We start from the raw sequence: 22,701 nt of genomic DNA on the forward strand, positions 1-22,701 counted from the left end.
TGCTGTCTTTCCTTAAGAGTCCAGTCTTATCACGATGTTTCCAAATGGGAAAACATTTGGAATGACATTTGCATGCTGACCTCACGAGGAGTTCTTATGAGTTACACTGAATTTGTGTCATGTTTTGGGTTTCATGTCGCAAAGGAAGAGTTTGGTCTGGTGATGAAGGCTCTTCCTAATGGTTCTGTGGCTCTACTTGGACAGTCTCTCACCGTCATGGGACAGATACTGGAGACAGGTGAGTATAGGACCCAACGGCAGGTGAGTTTTGTTCAAGTAATGAGGTTTCAGGGACAAGGCGAAACCAAGGTCGGGGACAGGCGAGGGTCTTCGTGGTACGAACGTCACAAACCGGGAAACCCAAATCGTGGTCGAGGAGAACAGGCTAAGGTCAGGAAGAGGCGCCAGGACCGCTGAGACTGCAAGGCGCAAGGCGATTGCAAGAATCCGCATCGGTGTGTGGATGCGGACCTCCTTTTATCCTGCGTCCCCTTGACTGTCCACCTTGGCAGGTGTTGCTGCTCCGCTCATTGTCGGGGGCGTGACACTTACCCTGCTGTTGTTTCTATAGCGATTCCAGTTGATACTCCGTGTAGAAGGATCTGTTTCTCCCGGTCTCCCAGAAATAATAACAGAGCGGTTGGGTCTTTGTTTCAGAATGAAGTTGCCACCTTTCCTTATGTCACCGCTTATTGGAACACATTTGTTGACGAGGTCCCATGGGAGATAATTTGGCTGCTGACTCACAAACACTTCTTAACTAACAAGGTTAAGGAAATCACATTCAAGATCATACACAAATTCTACCCTGTCAAGCATTTTCTTGGAAGACTCAAGGATGGGATCGTTGTAAATCTTTTCTTTTTGTTCTTTTGTAACCTGCACCCAGAGACTGAGCCTCACCTCTTCCGGCGCTGCCTTTGTACCGAAAAGCTGTGGAGAGATGTATTTAATTTATTATTGATCAGCTGTGTAAGGATTTTGCTTCATACTATGAATATGTACTGTTTTGATTCCTTCATTTTGATAGATGTACAGAGAAACAGGCAAATATCATGAATTTATTGATAATTTTAGCCAAATATCATATACACAGGTCCAAATTTGATAATAAAAACCTTCATTTTCTGTTGTTCTTAAAGGATTTAAGCAGTATGTAGACACATGGGGTGGCGTGGTGGCGCAGTGGGTTGGACCACAGTCCTGCTCTTTGGTGGGTCTGGGGTTCGAGTCCCGCTTGGGGTGCCTTGCGATAGACTGGCGTTCCGTCCTGGGTGTGTCCCCTCCCCCTCCGGCCTTATGCCCTGTGTTGCCGGGTAGGCTCCGGTTCCCCGTGACCCTCTATGGGACGAGTGGTTCTGAAAGTGTGTGTGTAAACACTATCAAGGACTTTAATAATAAGAAGGCCATTAAGACTGTATATTTCTGTAATATGTTTGAGGTGTTGATAATGTCTGGTTATTGAGGTGTTTTGTAATTTCTTGTGTTTTAATTTTTTATTTTGTCAATGTCCCCTGGCTAGGTTCTAAATTAACGTTCTTGTCTTGCGAGCGTTTTAACCGTTTGATAAAAAAAAGCATCATCCACAGCGCGAAGGCCAGTGGGGGGGGAGGAGCCACGCCCTGTGACGTCACCGCGTCCCTACAGATCCACGTGAGGTGCGCGTCAGGTGGGGGCAGGTCTGGGCGCGCGAGCGTGTCCCGGAATTGGGCGGCGCTCGCGACATTGTGACACTCGCTGCGTGTCACGTGGGGAAGAGGAGCGGGTTTGTACCACGTTTACTTTGTTTAGGAGCGCGGAGGGGTGAAGAGAGCGGTACGTTTAGTTATATGAATGTTGTTATTAAATTGTTACACTTACTTTTCTTTTGTCGCGCAGATCTGGGTCTGGATTGTGCGAAGTGAAGTGGTTCTAGTCTAGTCTAGTCTAGTAGAGTCTAGTCTAGACTAGACAGACACACACAACTGCACATCATCACACGCCAGCCAGGGGTTTCGAACACACACACACACACACACACCGAATGATCTCTCGGGGGGAGGGGGGTGTCTGTTGTTTTTCTCATGTTTTTATTTTTTTAAACTTCCACATAAACGCAGACTCACTCAGTGTTTACTGCAGTTACTGAGGTTTACCGCAGGTTCTGCTCGGGTCACACCTTCTTTTTACACCTCCTCAGTGAGTCGGTGTCAGTCCTGTACAGTTCTCTGTTCTGTGTTTGAAAAGTGATGAATTCGCTGCTCTAAGTGTCACTGTGGACTTTTCAGTGCATCGAAAGCAGGTCAAGTTCTACTGACCTCAGTAAGGTAAAACTGACACATAATGATTTATGATTTAATGATTCATTACACTATTTCACTGTAGCTGTGATATAATTATGAGTGTTTCTTTCCATTTCTAAAGAAGTGTAAAACAAGTGACACGCAGTCCAGTTGGGGGTGTTTTTCCTGCATTTGATCCGTTGGCTTCCAGTTTTTATTGCGGTAAATCCGCCCGGGGACTCGACTTATATTGTCGCCGCGTGTTATTGTGGCGCATGTGACGTTACGGTTTGAGAGGATCTCCTCCTCCTCCTCCTCCTCCTCCTCCTCTTCCTTCTCCTCCTCCTCCCGCTCCGCTCTTTCACCCCAGGCTCCGCATTCCTCCCGTGTGGCTCGGAGACCCGGAGGCGCATTCAGGTTGTAGGCGGGGCTCGCGGGTGGGCCAGGTGAGACGAGCCCCAAGGCGGTCGTCTTCCTCCTCCTCTTCCTGTCCCCCGCCTCCTTCGGGGCTCTTCCGGCATCCTCCCCTCGCTCCCGCGACCCTCGGCCGCTCGGCCCCCCCCGGCCTCCCACCGCGAGCGAAAGCGCCGCCCTGTTGCGGGGTGACCGGGGAACCGAGGGATACTTTAGAGCTGGACGTACAGACCGCAGCGCCGGAGCGGACGGACCCTCGGCGCTCTGCTCGTCGCTCTCTTGCCTTTTGTGTCACCGTGAGCGACGCGTCGCTCTTGTCTGGTCTCATTTCTGGTGCGGCGAGAGACCCCAGGCTACAGGATGTCAAAGCATTGACCGCACTTTGTCACCTCCGGTCTCTGCTGGGGGGCCACGTGTTGCTTTTGCGCTCTGTGCGCCGACCTGTGAAATGTGGACCGAAGGGTCTCGCGAGCCCCGTTTCGGGCGTGACGGAAGCGTCCGTTGCAACAGGAAACGGAGAATTGTTCGCTGGCATCCTGATGTGGCTTCATGGGATTTAGTAACGAAGAGACTGTTTGTGCAGAGAGCTGCTGAAGCAGTGTGTTATTTTCATTTTCACTGTTAAGTTCCTGGAGGTTTGCATTTGAGTTATGATATGATCTGTTTCTTAGAGTCTGTTTAGAAAATGCACACTGTGGCAAAATTATATTTAGCATTTGAAAATGGATACATTTGAAAGGCTTTTCCCTTTTTTTTCCGTTTGCATTAATGTCTTATGAACGCCTGCAGTTCAGGCCGATGTTTTACCGTGTGATTGGGAGGGTATTTCAGTGGCTCTTTAAAACACGTGAAGGAAGTTCGTTAGTCTGGTGCTGAAAGCTCCTTCTGGCCGAAGAACGAAGAGATATTTCTGCTCAGACGTTGTGTATAAAATGCACCATAGCGCTCTCTGATAAATGAGTGATGTTGCTTTTTAGTTCTGATTTATGCACGCACTGGCCACTTTATTAGGTACAAGCACTTGTTAATGGAAACAGAAAATCATTTGACTGCAGCTCGGTATATACACAAAGCATGCACACTGCGATGACAGTTTCACTTAGTGCTGGACTGAGCAGCAGAATGGGAAAGATGTGCAATCTAAGTAATTTTGAAGGCATGATCGTTGGTGCCCCACATGGCCTCCTCATCTCAGAAACAGCTATACCACACATACGGAGTCTAGGGTATAAAAGAACGTGTAAGTGATAGAGTTGACTTAGCACTTGTGTGGGTGGAAACGCCTTGTTAATAAGAATAGTCAGAGGAAAATGGCCAAACAGGAAGGCTGCAAGTGCAAAAATAGCAGCTCAGTACAAAAATGATGCACAGAAAGGATCTCTTAAAAGCCTGAAGTGGATGAGGCTGCAGCAGCAGAAGACCACTCCGGGGTCACTTGATGTCAGCTCAGAACAAGAGGGTGAGGTCCAGCAGACATACAGTCACCACAACTGGAAAATTGAAGAGCGGGTAAATGTTGTCTGTCAAAAAAGAATCCATGAAGCCATTCTGTCTCCTGTTATAAGTGCAGACTGGTGGAGGGAGTGTAATGCGTGGGGACGGTTTTCTTTATACACACTGTGGGTTTTTTTTTTTTTTTGTATCAGCTAAGCATTGTTTAAATGTACCAAAAGTTGTTGCTGAGCAGGTACATTGCTTCAGCTTCCAGCAGATAATGCGCCAGGTCACAAAGCACACATCTTCTCGAGAAGGTTCTACAAACCTGACAGTACCTTTGCTTTATCCAGCGGGTGTCTGATTTTGTGTCTTTGGAAAAGTGCACTATGATTGGCCAGTGTTACATTGCACTAGACTAAATATAGGTTGGCTGCCCGATTGACTGATTGATTGAGTGATTGATTAGTGGAATATGTTGTGGTCCTGCAGGAGCAAAGTGTTTTCCGTTTTCTGTTCCACCTACAGTATGTCTGCATGGAACCTTCAAGATCAGAGTAATTTTGAGGATAAATGTATAATTGATAGCAGATCCAAGCCAGTGAAAACACCTATGAGCATCTGATAGAGTACTTCATCCTGACTCCATTGTTGTCACTGAGCTTGTGACTCATTTGTTTTCTGCCGTTGGAACCCCACAGCTTTTTATTGCTTTGTTTTGGCATGTCATGTGATTTATTGCACTGTATTAGTGACGTAATTGCAGCAGTTACTGAGAAATTCACCTGTAGCATAATGAGTAAGGACTGGAACCTTTGATCTGGTATCTGATAGTATTGAGATTATGGACTCTCGCCATTGACCCTGTGTAGCCAGTAGAATTATGAATAAAAATCAAGACCTTTCACCCTGGGTGGTCCATGGTATTGTGACAAAAGATGGGTGACCAGTAACATTGGAATCCATTTGAGACCTTTCAAGTGGGTTGCTGATACCAAACTCTACCCTAACCCAGCATCTTGGGTAGGATTTCGCAGGTCAAATATGCATTAACAGAATGTATGTAATTTAAAGGTGTGCAAGTTGTTAATATTTTTATTTTTTGTCTTTACACTGATCAGCCACAACATTAAAACCACTGATAGGTGAAGTGAATAACATTGATTATCTTGTTACAGTGGCACCTGCCAAGAGGTGTGATGTATTAGGCAGCAAGTGAAGAGTCAGCTATTGAATTTGATGTGTCGGAAGCAGGAAAAATGGGAAAGCGTAAGGCTCCGAGTGCCTTTTGCAAGGGCCAGACGGCTAGATGACTGGGTCAGAGCATCTCCAAAACAGCAGGTCTTGTCAGGTGTTCCCGGTATGCAGTGGTCAGTACCTACCAAAAGTGGTCAAGGAAGGACAACCGGTGAACCGGCAACAGAGTCACGGGCACCCAAGGCTCATTGATACGCGTGGGGAACGAAGGCTAGCCCGTCTGGTCCGATCCCACAGAAGAGCTACTGTAGCACCGATGGCCGAAAACCTTAACGCTGGCCGTGATGGAAAGGTGTCGGAACACACAGCGCATCACAGCTTGCTGCGTATGGGACTCTGTAGCCGCAAACCGGTCAGAGTGCCCGTGCCGACCCCCGTCCACCACCGAAACGAAAGCGCCTACAATGGGCACGTGAGCGTCAGAACCGGAAGAGGCTCGGTCCGGTATTAGAGAACGAAACGTGTCACAGCAGACTCCGCAGGAGGACTTGACGTGACGCTTTCGGTAAAGTGTTCGATTGATGTCTCGTCCTTTTTCTTGAAGATGCTGAGACCGCTATTTGTTATAATCGCTGTATTTATACATCGTTTACCACAAATAATGCGGTAATGCTGACCCGACACATGAAAGGAGCCGTTCGTCCCTGTTTATCTTTAGAATGCAGTGCGTCTCCAGGAAGCAGCGTGTGACGTTGGGCTCCGGGAGGGGAAGCGATGCGAGAACATCTGCTTCACGAAGCGTGGCGTCAGAGATGCCTCAGACAGCTGTCAAACCACACCGTGCTGTCGCAATAAGTTTCTCAAACACAGTGGCAGGAAGTGGCTAAAGAGAGGACTGATGCAGAATGATGAGAGTAAACATGGACCACTTTCAGAAAGTAAACCTTTTTTGATTGGCTGAGCTGCAGTTTCCTGTCTGGGGCTTTCGGTGATGCAGTCGGGAACAGAGGTGCGGAGAGAGACGGAAGGAGGTCAGAACGTTAGCCGGCATTCTTGGACGGAGCGGTGTTTGAGTTTGAATGGCCTCCGGTTGGGGCTCCGTGCGGCTCCACGGGTTCACGGTGGACAGCGGTGGGACAGTTTATGCAAAATTCCATTTCTGAAGACCTCGGCCTTCCTGCTTCTGTGCTTCTTTAGTCTTCGTTGTGTTCACTGAGGACGCTGGAGAAGAATGCCAGTTATGATGTCGCTTTAAAACTTCATGCGTGTGAACACCTAACTACAACATTACCCTGCTGTACAAATGTGTAAATTGCTGTAAGTACCTTAATGCTCTCAAATGCTTTGGGGACGGTGTGAAATGAATGAATAATTGTAAATGCGAATAACACGATGTTGGGCTGGATTAAGACGGAAAATGACGACTCACGTGGGAAAAGGATGATTCACCTGGGAATCAGTTGTGTTCATGGGAAGGGTGCCAGTAATTTTGAAACCAAGTCTTGAAATAACGGAAATGCCGTTTTCTCTCATCTGTGACCCGGTGGAATGAGGAGTACGTATCTTTTTTTCTGTTTCTGTAAATGAGATACGGTTAAAATAGCTCAGGTGCAGACAAACTCGACGGCAGCGGTGCGCACCCATAGCGTGGCAAAAACGTGTGCTTCTCCGCAGAGTTGGAGCTGCCCGAAGCCAAGAGTTGTGGATGCTCCCTTCCCGAAGTGCCTGCAGGTCTCTTTGGATGGCCTGATGGAAGCTCATAAGGAGAAGTCCTCTCTTTATCTTCATCTTCGATGAACTTGTGCAACCGTGCAGAAGCTGAAGCTATACGAGGAGAAATTTTGAAGGTTGTTTTTTTTTTTTTTTCCTCCTTCAATATTTGAGGAAGTTTAATACCACTTCCAGTTAGTGAAAACCAGTTTTGTATGTGGTGAGTACTTGCGTGTTTTAATAATTGGTGAACATGTTCCACAATCTTGCAGTGAAGCGGCTCCCCGGTAGCTGCTCCAGCCACCATGCCCCAGGAGGACGCCCCAGATCCATCGCACGCCGCCTTCGACTGCTTCGTTCAGGCCCAGACCTGCAAGGATGTGCTGCAGAGCTTCTCGGCGCTCTGCCGCCTCCTCGACGTGGACCCCCAGGACCACCGGTGCTTCTACCCCAAGCTGAAGGAGAGGCTGAACTACTGGAAGGCCAAGGCTCTGTGGGCCAAGCTGGACAAGCGGGCCGCCCACCCGGACTACGGGCAGGGCCAAGCCTGCGTTGGGAACAAGGTGAGGTTGCCGGGGTCACGCTGGGGAGGCCTTCTGTCTGTTGTGTGGTTTGCTCTCATGAGCAGGTAGCGTACTGTTCGGAGGTGTTGTTTCGCAGCCGATGGTGCTGGGTTCGAGTGCCGCCTCCTGCTGTAGTGCCCTTCATCAAAGTACTTTCGCTGCATCGATACAGTAAAAATGACCCAGTTTTATAAATGAACAAACCTAAGCGTGTCAGTGAGTGTGGAGAGTGTCGGATGGACGAACGAGTAATAGAGTCGGGCTATGTGGTGTTTGACGTACGGGAACGGATCGTAATCGTCAGCACGTTGCGTGTTGCCCCGATCAAGCCGGGAGAACGGAGAAATACGATGATAAGAAGAGCAGCGAGAGAAAAATGTGATACGAGTACTGATAGAAGAGACGGTGCTGTAAAAGCAAGGGGTGTTTTTCACTGAAATTCCGGTGACCATTCTAATGAGACATCATTAACCACGCCCAGTGAGGTACTTGTTGCGTTGTTTACCCCGTGACCTACTGGTTTGTTCGTGAAAACAATACGCGTTATTGAAACAGTCCTTTCTGTGACGTGACGCTGCGTAGAGCTGTGGGGGGTGAGGCGAGTCGCTGTCGAGCTGGTGCCGGAAGGCGATGAGCGTGAGGAAGAACAGCTCGCACGCTCGTGACCGAGTAGCCGTATGACACGGCGATGCTCCCTCGGTATCCCAGCACCCCGTCGGTACGGTACTCGCCACGTGTGAAATGTGCACCTCGCCGCAAAACGAGTCCCGTGACGTCCTCCTTGTGCTTGGAAATTGTGTTTGAATGTGTCATAATATGTCTAAATTAGTGCTTTTTTTTTTGTTACTTTTATTAATGTTCTTGATCTTTATCCAAGCTGAAATTGCAATGTCAAATGAGCCACTTGTACACACAGCAGGACGCAGCTCTAACCTGCACTCCTCCTGCTGGTCTTCTGCGAGTGGCTTTCTGCACAGTCCTCACAGTGTAAGACAAAGTGTGAGATGAACGGAAGTCAACGAGACGGTGAAGTTGACAAATGGGTCGACTCGGTCGTCCCCGGTCGAGATGACCGTCGGCACCGTGAGGACCTCTGGCCCTCATTCTGCCATCTGAGGTCACTTCCCGTCAGTAAACGTGCACGTCGGCCGTACTGCGCAGTTCAGAGTGGGGAAATGCCAGTGATAAAGTTGTAACGGGTGTGTGATGTACCGGCTGTGTCTCAACTTTTTATTGCAGCAGTGCTACTGTGCCAAGGGACCCTACATGTACTTTCCTCAGGACGCAGACACACGTCATTCACTAACTTCACCTGCGTTCTGTAGGTTTTTTTTTCTGGATGGACCTGGACCTGGACTTGGACCTGGACCTCAGTCATCACCTCTCTTTTTACCTTTACCTTGTTCTTCTTAATGCTACTTGTTCCGTGTCTCTGTCCTTTGTGCCACTATATACACCAATCAGCCAAAACATTAAAACCACCTGCCTAATATGGTGTAGGTCCCCCTCATGCCACCAAAACAGCTCTGACTCATCCAGGTATGGACTTCACAAAACCTCTGAAGGGGTCCTGTGGTATCTGGCACCAAGACGTTAGCAGCAGATCCTTTAAGTGCCCTAAGTTGTGAGGTGGGGCCTCCATGGATCAGACTTGTTTTTCCAGCACATCCCACAGATGCTGGATCAGATTGAGATCTGGGGAATTTGGAGGTCACGTCAACACCTTAAAGTCTTTGTCATGTTCCTCAAACCCTTCCTGAACAATTTTTGCAGTGTGGCAGGGCCACTGCCAACAGGGAATACCGTTGCCGTGAAGGGGTGTACATGATCTGCAACAATCTTTGGGTAGGTGGTACATGTCAAAGCAACATCCACATGAACGCCAGGACCCAAGCTTTCCCAGCAGAACATTGCCCAGAGCATCACACTGCCTTCTTTCCATAGTGCATCCTGCTGCCATCTCTTCCCCAGGTAAATGACACACACGCACCCAGCCGTCAACATGATCTGAAAGAAAACGTGATTTGTCAGACCAGGCCACCTTCTTCCATTGCTGTAGGCGCTTTCAGCGGTGGACGGGGTCAGCATAGGGACTCTGACTGGTCTGCGGCTGCAGAGTCCCATATGCAACAAGCTGTGATGCAATGTGTGTTCTGACACCTTTCTATCACGGCCAGCATTAAGGTTTTCAGCTATCAGTGCTACAGTAGCTCTTCTGTGGGAGCGAACCAGACGGGCTAGCTTTCACTCCCCATGCACATCAGTGAGCCTTGGGTGCCCATGAGCCTGTTGCCGGTTCACCGGTTGTTCTTCCTTGAACCACTTTTGGTAGGTACTAACCGCTGCATACCGGGAACACCCCACAAAACCCGCCATTTTGGAGATGCTCTGACCCAGTCATCTAGTCATCACAATTTGGCCCTTGTCAAAGTCGCTCAGATCCTTACACTTACCCATTTTTCCTGCTTCCGACACATGAAATTCAAGAACCGACTGTTCACTTGCTGCTTAATACATCCCACCCCTTGACAGGTGCCATTGTACCAAGTTAATCAATGTTATTCACTTCACCTGTCAGTGGTTTTAACGTTGTGGCTGATCGGTGTACGTTCGGCTCGGCAACAGCCTTTTGGAACGACTTGACAACAGTGCCAGATGTACTGATCGTTTTGTGGAAGGTTACCGGTTCCTGTTCGTGTCCCCGTTATGGTGAGGTCAAAATGCTGATTGCTCTCCTTCCGTGTTCCAGTGCCTTGTTCTAGGTGCTGGCCCCTGTGGGCTTCGAACCTCTATTGAACTGGCGCTGCTGGGTGCCAAGGTGGTACTGCTTGAGAAGCGGGAGACCTTCTCCAGGAACAACGTGCTCCACCTGTGGCCCTACACCATCCACGACCTGCGTGGCCTCGCTGCCAAGAAGTTCTATGGCAGGTTCTGCTCTGGATCTCTGGACCACATCAGTGAGTGGTCACTCCACAGGCAGCATTCTTGAGAAGAACTCTGTGGTATATCCTGTTCTTAGTCAGTGACCACCACCAAAGTTCTCCTTCTCACGTTAGAACATAGAACATTATCATATAACATGTAACAATTTGCAATTCGGCTCAGTGCCCTCATCAGCGTGCATTTACATTCCACCAAGAGACACATGTATGCGGTGTACAGGAAAGGGAACAGCTTATGACGTCATGATTGTTGACCAACAGTGGACTAAATCCCAATGAGTGAATAGCAGACATAAACCTTAAGAGACAAGGACAGTATGAGGATTATAAGCACAATAACACCATAGGTTAAAATAGTAAAAAATTAAGACTTATAGGTGAAGGACTGATGCATGGAAAACAGCTGGCAAAGAACTGAATGATCAACAGTAGAAACATGAGCTCTTTGAGGCCATTAGGTGATGCAGGATGTAGAAAGTTTCACTCTCCCTCTGTAGCAGACGTGTGTCTTAGACACCACCCCTACTTGACAGCTTCATGCATTGAATTCCCATGAAACAGAGCTCAGCATCGTGTCCCATGGTATTAAGATGCCAGACCACAGGGGACTTCTCAACTTCATTTCTTGTAGATGTTTCTCTTCAGTTAAACTCGTTTCTAAGAGCCCTTTGGTTTTTCCAGGGTACTGGAAGTTGCATGAACAGTGTAAAAGATAATTCACATGTGTAGAAAGACTATCGATTCCCTTTATTTTTCTTTTATCTCAATCTGGTTGGCTCTGACTGTAGGGATTTGATTCTTGCTGCCTGGATCATTGTTATTATATCTTTTCTTACTCCACGGAATCAGTGTTCAAAGACCTGTGTCTGATCACCACGTTGCTCTGTTCGTGAGTGACCGTGTCCATGTTTACTCATTTTGTGTGTGTGTGTGTGTGTGTGTGTGTGTGTGTGTGTGTGTGTGTGTGTGTGTGTGCGCGTGTGTGTTCTGCAGGCATTCGTCAGCTGCAGCTCATTCTGCTCAAGGTTGTTCTGTTGCTGGGGGTGGAGGTTCACATTGGGGTGGAGTACAAGGGGTTGGTGGAGCCTCAGTCCAACGGCAAGGAGATCACAGGTAGGCTTCACTCCCTCAAGTCTAAACCCCAGTGTCCCATCTATGACCTTCAGTCTACTTTCAGGGGTTTCAGAAGTAGGTTTCTCACATCAAGGATTTCATGGGTAGACTTCTCTCTCTGCTAGGCCTCAGTTCTTGAGGTGTAGACTCCAGCAGCTCTGATCTTCACTCTAGTGTGAAGGACCTCACAGGTGGACTTGTCTCTCTCAACCAGACCACACTCCCTCAGGTGTAGGCACTGTTAGCTCCAGTTCCAGCACCTGCAGGTTCGCTCTGTTATGATTACGTCTCTCTTTACTTGATCCCTAGTCAGCTTCTTAGTCTGCAATTATGAGGTCATGCATGATTCATGTGATGTTCTTTTCTGTTTCATGAACGTGGCTTAGATCCTCAAAACTGTTTGTCTTGCATCATCAATGCATGGTGTGCAGAATATGCATGAAACTTTTAAGACTTTGCATCTACCATGTTTCTTACCCTCTTCTAAGATTCAAACTGGGACCCTTCTGGCTGCAAGTGCAAGTTTTCAGCCCCTGCGGCTCCTTCTGCACTCTGCCTTCAGCTCTTCATTTGGGTTTGTTTATTTAAAACCACAGGGAACCAAACACATTAGCTAAGGGCTGAATGCGGTTTTCGCAAATGTTTCTCGAACAGCAACACTTGAGTTTGACACAGCGTAATTAGCTTATTCAGTTGGTTTAATGTTGTTTGGATGATGCAGTGCATGCAGTCAGCAGCTCAGGGGGTGTAATGAGGAGCTGGAACAAAAATCGGCGTACGCATGGGTCCACCAAAGCTAGGGTTGAACGCCAGTCTATTGGACCATAAAGAGAAATTGGGGTTGATGCAGAATGGAAAGACAAAACAAAGAAGGAAAAACAAGGGTAAAAACTTTGCCCTTCTGCCTTTGTGTCAGTATATTTGTTGTTGGAAGATGCTTTTTATCAAGTGTAACAGAATTATGAAAGCGTGTCAGCAGGCAGTTGATCATGAGGCCAAGGTTCCACTCTCTCTCTAGGCTGGAGAGCCCAGCTGAGCCCAGTGGATCACCCAGCAGGGTCCTTCCAGTTTGACGTCCTCATATCAGCTGGCGGAGGCCGCTTTGTCCCTGCAGGTAAGAGACATTTCCAGAAAGATCTTCACGGAAGAGACAGCGGAGGAACTCACATTTGCATTCCGCAGTTAAGTTCCCTTCATCGCATGTGGTTTTGGAAGCAGTTCTCGTCAACAGCGACTTGTACCTGCCTCCCGCCTGCCTCCCGCCTTTCTCCCAGGTTTCCGTCGGAAAGAGCTCCGGGGAAAGCTGGCCATCGGCATTACGGCAAACTTCATCAACCACCACACCGCCACTGAGGCCCAGGTTGCGGAGATCAGCGGTGTGGCCCGCATCTATAACCAGAAGTTCTTCCAGGACCTCCACACGGAGACAGGTTGGAGAAGGAAATGTGGGCGAGGGGAACAAGCTAGTCCACAGGGGGAAAATACAAACATGACCTCATTCAGTCCTCACCTACGTTGGTCTTGTACCGTGCTAGTAGTATCTGTATTTTCGCACAGGCAGTATATGTGTTCTGATACCAGTGGTTCATGAAAGCTCTGTGGACAGGTAGGCGCACAGGGCACACACATCGATCACTTGGTGAATTTGTGTCACTGGAACATTAAAGTGCCCTTAGATAACCCTGTGTAGACATCTTCTTTTTACTGTAAGGCTGCTTTTAAAGGTGTTGTGTAAAATAAAGTTTGTTAAGCAGTGTTGTCATCTCCTTACTGCTGCCTGGAATGTCTGTTGTAGGCTATACAAAGTGGTCGAGGAACCTGGTGTCATACCTACACCGTTCATTTCGTGGAGGGGGGGTGGTGCCATCAGCTGGCGTAGTTGGCAGAACGGACACTATTGTAATTGTCCATACACGACTTTCCTCTTCCATCCCACCTTTTGCCTTTTATGATTCCTTCTCACCCATTCTGTTGAGTGAACTTAAGTTTTGTCACCAAGCTGAGAAGGGAATGAAAAGAGAAGCTCTTGACTGAACTGAAAAAAGAGTTTCCATGGACCAGTAAGCATGTACAGACTGGTTTAGACTGAAGTTCTCTTTTTTCCATCCCCCTCAAGGCATTGATCTGGAGAACATTGTCTACTACAAGGATGACACCCACTACTTTGTAATGACTGCCAAGAAGAAAAGCCTGTTGAACACGGGTGTCTTAAAGCAGGTGAGGACATGTTGTGTCAAGGATGAATGTGCTTGGATGACTCGGAAGCTCAAAACGTTCTTTTCCCCACCTAAGATGACCGCTCACCAGAGGGAAGTATACTTCAACAGTCAACCAGAGCAAATTCTTCCTTAGCTCACAATATTTTTTTTTTTATTTGTACCAGTTTTCTAAAGCGTGGATATTCAGTTCTACACCCCTTGAAGGTACAACAGCAGCTCCTTTTCCAGGATTTGTTGCTGAAATCTCCTGGTCACACACCCCAGTTTATCAGCCGCTGTGCTGCCCGTTGCCTCATGTGGAGAGTGGGGGTGGCTAGAGCTGTCTTCTTGATGGAGCATCTCTTCATCCTGAAGTTGCCCCCCTTCCAGTGTAGCCAGCCTGCTTAGGCCTCTCCAAACGGATGCTTCTCTCTGACATTGTCCCTTAAGGGTTCCCTGCCGCTAGTCCCTCATGACTGCGGTGCATGTGTTTGAAAAGGTTGTTTCTATTCAAGGAAGCATGTCACCGACACTTTGGGCTGCCTCCTCTTCTCCTTCACCGGAGAACTCCTCCTGCTTGACCCCTACCAGCAGCTCAGTTTGGACAGTCTTTTGTTCACGTCTCTCTCTGATGTGCGTCTGCATGGCTTTAGTTTCTGGAACTGAAGTTGTGAGGGTTGTTAGCGTGAGAACCTGGACTGCGACAGCAGCATGGTGTGTGCGTGCGCGTTCCTTCGGTAGGTGACGAAAGAGCTGGGTGTTGTGTTCTGTGGCTTCTGTCAAAGATGCTCATTGCAGTCACTTTCCTCCTCTGCGATGAGATATCGTGGTTCCTACCCTCGGTTCCTCTTCTTCGCATTAAAGTCGCTCTAGTTTGTCCACATTGGTTTCTTCACAGCATTGATATCAGACATGTAAGGAGTTTATCTACATGTATCTAACCCCCATTTCAAAAAGCAGGTGGAGTTGGGTCGTTGCCTTGAACAGAGATACATATAATTAAAAAATTTTTGTTGTCACTTTTAGAATGTACTTAGCTATTAATTAAGCTGTAATGTAATTGTAATGTACAAATAGTATTTTCTATGAAATGTATGTCGCTTTGGGGAAAAGCATCTGCTAAATGAATACATGTATAAAACATTCTTCTGAGGACTTAATTTTCTTGTTAAAAGGGGTGTCTGTAACAGGGGGTTGCTGTCTTGTTGCTGTCTGAAGGACTCGGGTTCGAAGCTCACCAGGTACTTTCCCGGAAGTGACGCGGTAAAAATTACCCTGCTGTATAAATAGGCAAATAACTGTTTCTTTTACACTCAGCCCTCATTTCGTTTGGGTCCCACAGAATGAAAAGCTCCTGCAACAGCAAATGAGTTTCACAAGAACTGCCTTTTAAGTGAAATTGCATTGTCTAAACATGTACCCATTTTTGTACAATTGGCAGAAGCAGCAGGCAGCGCACCCTCGCGCACGCACACGCACGCACCATGTCGCCCCTGCATGGCCGACTCCTGACAGCACAGCTCCTCTCCCGGGCTCTCGGTTCAGATCAGTCGTTAAGCAGAGCAACAAAGGAAATGTGGAGGAAACGCTGGCAGGAACACACACACACACACACACATTTTCAGAACCGCTCGTCCCATACGGGGTCACGGGGAACCGGAGCCTACCCGGTAACACAGGGCGTAAGGCCAGAGGGGGAGGGGACACACCCAGGACGGGACGCCAGTCCGTCGCAAGGCACCCCAAGCGGGACTCGAACCCCAGACCCACGGGAGAGCAGGACTGCAGTCCAACCCACTGCGCCACCGCACCCCCTGCTGGCAGGAACAGTTTTAAAAAAAAAAAAAAACAAAAAAACAAAGAAAAAAAGAGCACAACCCAATAAATACATTTTACTGTGTGTGGAGACTTGGTGCAAAACGACGACGACGACCATCATCGCAACCAGATGTCGACCACTGATTAATATAAATCTGATATACTGTATCTCACATGGCACATTTACTGTTATTCATCGTTTTAGCTCTTACTTTTCTTCAAATGATTCACTCATTTGTGCAGCTCTATAATTTGTACTACAGCAATTGAAGGTAAGTACCTTGTTCAAGTCCGCTACGGCAAGAGGTCGGTTTTGAAGCCGGGCCCTTCGAGCGCAAGGCAGCAGCTCGAACTGTGACACCACCCGGTGATGCTATAAGGCGCCTCCACCAGTGTCCCGTCCACGTGTTTTGGACAGTGAAACGGAGGTGGTCGTCTGGGGATCCGTCTTTATTTATGTCGTGAACATCTCTGAGCCAAACGATCAAAGCACCGCGTACAGTGTGCCGCGCCCTGTGCTTCTGGTATAGACTCTGGACCTCTGTGACTGCAGTGGATTAGTGGTTCGAGTGAGTGAGTGAGTGAAAAACAACTTTAAAAGACATCCTATAAGTAACCGCTTTAATAAAGATTGTAGCTAATATTATAAAATGTATTGCTGTTCGAAGTGTAGTGCATAAAATAGTGATATTTTAATTCACTATCTGACATTTTTCCATCCAGGAACCAGTTTTTTTCTTTAACATGTAGAAACTATGTGACTTCCTCACAATGGGAATTGTAAATGGCGTTAGAAAAGGGATAAAAATTAAAACATGAACCTGCAGGACTTGCAGGACTGACCGTCCTTTTCCTGTACAGCCTTTACAGAAAATCCAGTTTTATACTCGATTCCCAGCGCTGTAGTGCCAGAATGTCCGAGGTTCCCGCTGTCACCACCTCACGCAGGTTGCTTCTGCCAGTACAGTGAGGCTCAGGAGACTGCAGTGAGGAAAAATACCATGATTTGCATTTTTGAAGATCGATATCAGATGGTTGGCTGGGGTGATTTTTTTTTTTTTTTTTTTTTTTTATAAATACAATCTCTGGCTCTGTGCACTCTTCTTCCTGGCTCTTTGGATTCATTAGTTCATTAAAATGATTATATAATTGACCTTTTGTTTTATGCATCTAATTTTCATCGCAGCACTCACTGGGTACATGGTTGGTGGATCTCGATGGATGTTTGGATGATTCGATGGATGGAGAAAAATGTAGGTACATAGTAGTACGGCAAAGCAGTTTCATATACGTAGGCCTTATTTTTATTTTAATTTAACAAATTAAAAGTCTTCTTGTTGTCAGGTAGTGTCAAATAACGTAAGAAAGTAGACTTGTAGCCCCTCCGGCGGACCCTGCCCTTGTACCACTCAGCATGGTACTTACCTGGAATTACTACAATGAAAATGTTCACGTTTATCGCTGTATGAAACAGTTATGTGCTTTAGACAAGAATGACAGACCATAACAATATAAACAGTAGCAGTAACTGTGAGTGTGTGTCAAGTGTGAGATGGTTGGTATATTACTCTGCAACATTTCCCTACCTCTTCCTCACTTTGTACTGTAGAGTGGTTAAGGACCCAAGGTGTCCTGTGTATTGTACTCCTAACAGCTTCAGCACAAGGTGCTGCTATTTAAACAGGTAAAGGGTAAAATTGTCATGTGTTCACATATCTGTGCCGCACAACACGCTTCAGATGTCGAACCCGTTTCACATTGAGATCCCCCACTGCAGGACCACAGCAATGCGGAGACCCTCCTTTCCCCGGCCAACGTGGACCAGGAGGCCTTGCTGCGTTACGCTCACGACGCGGCCCACTTCTCCACGGGCCGCCGTCTGCCGCACCTGGAGTTCGCCTGCGACCACACCGGCCGCCCCGACGTAGCCGTCTTCGACTTCACGTGCATGTACCGGGCCGAGAACGCGTCCATGGTGAGGGAGAGGAGGGGCAAGAAGCTGCTCGTTGGCCTGGTGGGCGACTGCCTGGTGGAGGTGGGTGTCACGACATGATGCCTGTAGGAGGTGGTGCACAACTGCCTCTTTCCTGTAGAGTAACACTACAGCAGGCCTAGATAAGATGCTAACGTGCTAACGTGGGCTGTTTGGCTAATCTACATGAACACACCCATGTGCCTTGTGCTCTGTGCGTTTGTCCGCAGCCCTTCTGGCCCCTGGGAACAGGCGTGGCCCGGGGCTTTCTCGCTGCCTTCGATGCAGCCTGGATGGTGAGGCGCTGGGGACTGGGTGCGAACCCCGTGGATGTCCTTGCTGAACGGTAACGCTCACTTCATGCTAGAAGTGCAGAGTTACAAATGATGCAGTTCCTTTGCAAGAAGGACCCTGGAGAACTGAGCTCTCTCTTTTCTCACTCCCGTCTACCTCAAACCTGTATGGAAAGGGAGAGCGTCTATCAGCTGCTGTCGCAGACGACCCCCGAGAACACCAGCAAGAACTACAACGCGTACAGCATCAACCCCACCACGCGCTACCCCAACATCAACCTGGGATCCATCAAGGCCTCTCAGGTGAGCAAGCCGCCTGAGCAGTGATCAGCCAGTGACCATTGTCACCATGGTAACAAGCACAGTTGGGTCCTGCAGCACTACAACAGGGTTGGACGGTTTACTCAGGTTTCATTAACTCGTTCTTTCCTGTTCGTCTCTCAAGGTCCGGAACCTGTACGATACTGAAGACCACATAGATGCTTGCAGGTCCTCCTTCAAGCGGATGAACAAGGCTCCGCACCTGCGCCAAGGTTGGAGCCCCATTCGCTGGGGTGCATCTCCAGCTCCTTCAGTTAGCATGAAGCTCACTCTGTGATGCTGTACCATGACTCTACTTGTATTTATTACAGGGTATCACACAGCATTGATAATGACCATGATGTTATGATTATACTAATTAATTGGTGACACCCACTGAGCGGTACTCTTGTCACACGGTGATTACACCAGACCAGCAGCTTTGTGGCTGATCGCTATGGCCATGGTGTTCATCTCAGACTCATTCGGGCGCTATGAAGATCTGTTGAGCTGGTGCCAGAACCAAACCGCTGGCTACAAGGGGGTTGCAGTGACGGACCTGACCGAGTCATGGAGGTCTGGACTGGCGCTTTGCGCCCTCATCCACCACTTCAGGCCAAAGCTCATGTGAGTATAAACCACGCCTCTTTGACTTCAGACCTTGCCCCGTGTGTAAGCCACACCCCATTATGGATCATGTAGGATCATGTAATCCTGTTGCTTTTAGTCCCCGCAAGGAGTCACACACAGCAGCTCATCATGACACATAACAACAAGGTGTACAGTTATACTGGCAAAGTAATAAATGAATAATTTCGAGCCCCACCCCACAAGATTGTGAGCCACACCCCCTTAGGTTTAGTCCCAGCCCAGATGAGGTAAAACATCCAGCTGTATAGTGCAGTAAACGGGTTGGAACTGTTAGCTGTAAGGGGGAGAAATGGAAAAAAGATAGGTGTAGGATATAGGACCTCCTACATTTGTAAGATGATGTATGACCTCCGTTTCACACGCTGAACAGAAGAAAAACACACCATCCAGGTGTGCAGGAAGTCCTGTATCAGTTCATCTGAATTTTATCTGTTTTTAATTATTATATTTGACCATCCACTTGCAGCAATTGCTTGTCAATTGCGTGATCATCTGTAACCTGTGCAGGGAATCGCAGGGCGCGGGACACATCGTGGTACTGTCAGCCTGTTGCGGGGTTATGACCAATATGGAGTACAAACGTGTTATTCTTCCCCTTTGCAGTGACTTTGACTCCCTTGACAAGCACAACTCCGCCCACAACAATCAGCTGGCGTTCGACGTGGCCGAAAAGGAACTGGGCATCTCCCCAATCATGTCAGGCGGCGACATGCTGGCGCAGGGACAGCCGGACAGGCTCTCTATGGTGCTGTACCTCACCCAGTTGTACAACTCCTTCATGGGGACGGCGCCGCCTACTGGTGAGCTATCGGCACTGCAGCCATCTGCGGCTACATTGTCCCTTTAATTACATGGTAATTTAATTTCATGCATTAATGTTAATATAATTTTATATCATTATGACCTCCTACTTATTTTGTTAATGTCACGATGGTTTTAAAAAAAAAGAACTTGCATAGGGTTTAAATTCTAATCTTTCCTGCTAGTTAAATGTGGTTAAATGAGGGTGAATTACACTTTCAATGGAAGTCACTGCCTACTGACTGGCAAGCTGCCCACACTTACAACTGGTCCATACTGAATCCCTGAAACAACACAAGTGTGCAGGTGAACTCCCACCACGACCACCAACACGTGCTCCACCCGTGGCCTGCATTTGTCCTTTTTAAAACTTACAGTTAAGGTTCTTTTTCCATTAGCGCTACATATATTACTTGTAGCAGCCTTTTTTGGTCACCCAGTTGACTTTGCTTTATCGGGTTGTTTTGAGACCATCTCGTTTGTCTTTTCTCCGAAATGAAACGCTGCACAACCCTGGATCCGGTGACATGGATTTCTCGCGGTCTTCACTTGGATGTCTTCTTTAGTTTTAAAGGAAAAAATCCCAACATGCCAAAGACAGGAACTGGGCCACATGAAGTTGGCAGTGTGAAATGAGCCTAAATGATTAATGACAGTTTTTTCCAACATATTCCTGTTGTGCTGAGCCATCTGGGGCATTCCTACAGAGACTTTTCCGGAACAGGCACAACTGCTTGCTGGTCACGGTGGTGTCCTCTGGTGTGTGTATCTCCACCTCATTAAGAAGAAGCTGACATTTCAATGTTGTTATTTTATTTGTGCTTTTTATTTAACATTACTGCAGGGCACACAGATAGCGTATGCAATATGCAATGGATTTCTCTGATGGCACGACAGAAATCTTAGAATTCTCGGGTCTCCTTAAGTACCTTAATGTAATCAGGCAGTAGGAAAAAGTGAGGAAAGATCTTACCGCTACATACCCTGTCTGTAGGTGTGCGCAGCAGCCTGTGGGCTCGTGGCCCCATTCCCATAAGGAATTGGCTGCGTTGCTGTCCCTTTAAGACAACTACCCAGAATGCCCGTGGGCCGAGGGTTGACCGTCTCCGTCGCTCACAGCCGCAGCAGCAGCTGCCGAGGCTGACGGGCTCCCGAGGAAATGGCTTATTAACACGAGGGGCGGGACTGCCGCTCAGTCCTGCTGGTGCCCTGGGGGGCGATCTGTCGCTGCTGCTGCTGCTCTCAGGGGGGTCCCGCTGCCTGGGGGCTGCGCACTGTTCAGGTATCGGTGAATGAGCGAGCGAATGAGTGGGAAGTATAACGGAAGGGCTGGAAGCTGAGTGGCATCTGTGCAGTCCGCTCGGGTGGGGTGAGGTGGGGTGGGACTGTCCGCTGCTCTGCACCGGGCTCCTCTGACAGATGACTGGGGACGCGTCCCATGGTTGCACCTGCTTCATCATTCCTTTCATGCAGGTACGAATGGCAGCGTGATGCTGGCTGCCGTTGCACCTGAAGCGGCGGACAGGATTACTAAATGTGGTGGAGAAAAGGATGCTGTTTAAGGGAAGGATATGCTTCGATGTGATGGAATTGCACAATCGCCAGAGTGGGCGTGTCTGCCTATGCAGAGCGGCGCGCCGCATGGAAAGGCGATGCGCAGGAGGGCAGGAGATAAGCTGCGTGCGTGGGCTTGTGCACGAGCTTAGGAAAATGCACGTGGACTTTTGAATAGAGATGCTGGAAATAAAATAGTTGGGCTTCTTGCCAGGGATTGTCTTCTCTCCGCGATGCTCCTTCGAATTCCTTGACCTCAGCCTGGTGCCTCTGCCTCCCGCTCAGATCCAGAGGAGACACCGGCTCCCAAGAAGACGCTGTCCCTCCCAGGGAGCCAGTCAGTGGCGTTCTTCCTGAGCAAGCTGAAGCACAACTCCCTGCAGCGGCGCAAGGTAAGGGCCGCCCCGGGGGCGCCTCTCCTCGCACCGCCGACTGGGGAGCACAAACAAAGCTGCCGGAGCGAGACGTTGTGGAAACAGCCGATAAGGCCGGGTGCCATAAACATTCGTTGGGAGTGTGGATCGGTCACAGGTTCAAGCAGAATGTAGGGCATCTGTGGTCCAGAGCGCTCGTCGACTGGTTCCAGCCCCGTCACAACCTAGGGGGCTTCACACCTGTCCGTGTTGGGATACTCATGTGTGTCATTCCCTTCTGCACAGACCTTGCTCTTTACCCATATTTGAGGCCTAGAATCATATTCCTTGTTTATAAGCAACTGTGCCTCTATTTTATATCGCAGAATATAATGGTGTAATTAGCAAACTTTTGCAAAATCACATCACTTATAAAGGCTGTTTCAGAAAGTGCCTTTATTATGATGTTGAATTTAGGTAACGTATTAATATAGTTAAGGCTGTGAAACTATGGTGACATGAAGTGGGAATAAACCGTCCGTGATCACGTTTGCTTTGTTAAATTGAACATCTCCACTCGCTTCTGAAATGGCTCACATGGTCGTCGTTCCTCTGGCGCAGGAGAAACTGTCAGCTGAACGAGAGAGAAGAGAGTCAAAGGAGCAAGAGATGGGGGAGGAGAAGGAGCAGAGTGTGAGTTTCCGTTCTCTTGTTCTCCGTCTGTCCTGAGGATTCCTTTGGAACCGCTGAGCTCCGCACGTCTGCGTTCGGGTGACTGCTGGAGACGACTGCGTTTGTCTGCGCTTCCCGATGCTCACTGATGTAGACTTCAGACTTTATCTGTCAAACACACATTTGTTTTTCCAGCACACTTTAGATTACAGGAAAATAAGGAATCTTTTTTCCCTGAATAACCTGCAAGCGCAGGGTTACAGATAACGTGGAGGAGAGCCATGATGCCCTACCGCGCTTAGCGTGGTATTACAGCAGAAGCAGAGCTGGAGGGTCATGGGGGTCAAGGGGACGACAGCACACCTTTCATAGAGTTCACTGCTGCTGGAGACCAAATGGGGTCTTGTTGAAACGGTTGACGCCGAGGGCGGTCAGCCGCCACCGTTACTGTACTG

General features: G+C 48.3%; 1 protein-coding gene across 4 annotated transcripts in view; it reads left to right on the top strand.

Annotated features, from left to right (window-relative positions):
* Positions 1-1,728: 1,728 nt before the first annotated feature.
* The window catches only part of mical1 (microtubule associated monooxygenase, calponin and LIM domain containing 1), a 30,704-nt gene continuing 9,731 nt past the window's right edge, over positions 1,729-22,701 (top strand). Inside the window, exons 1-16 of one of the 4 annotated variants that reach the window (XM_018733933.2) lie at positions 1,729-1,815; positions 6,981-7,153; positions 7,289-7,579; positions 10,329-10,536; positions 11,515-11,634; positions 12,653-12,748; positions 12,909-13,064; positions 13,751-13,851; positions 17,428-17,685; positions 17,853-17,968; positions 18,092-18,218; positions 18,361-18,448; positions 18,695-18,842; positions 19,470-19,666; positions 21,507-21,613; positions 22,196-22,267. In XM_018733933.2, coding sequence (XP_018589449.2) covers positions 7,322-7,579; positions 10,329-10,536; positions 11,515-11,634; positions 12,653-12,748; positions 12,909-13,064; positions 13,751-13,851; positions 17,428-17,685; positions 17,853-17,968; positions 18,092-18,218; positions 18,361-18,448; positions 18,695-18,842; positions 19,470-19,666; positions 21,507-21,613; positions 22,196-22,267 — 2,052 coding nt within the window. In that variant the 5' untranslated portion in view covers positions 1,729-1,815; positions 6,981-7,153; positions 7,289-7,321. The other 3 variants (XM_018733934.2, XM_018733935.2, XR_001965215.1) reach the window with 3 other exon arrangements.

Source organism: Scleropages formosus, chromosome 2 (genome assembly GCF_900964775.1).
Source record: "Scleropages formosus chromosome 2, fSclFor1.1, whole genome shotgun sequence".
In the NCBI taxonomy this organism is placed as follows: domain Eukaryota; kingdom Metazoa; phylum Chordata; class Actinopteri; order Osteoglossiformes; family Osteoglossidae; genus Scleropages; species Scleropages formosus.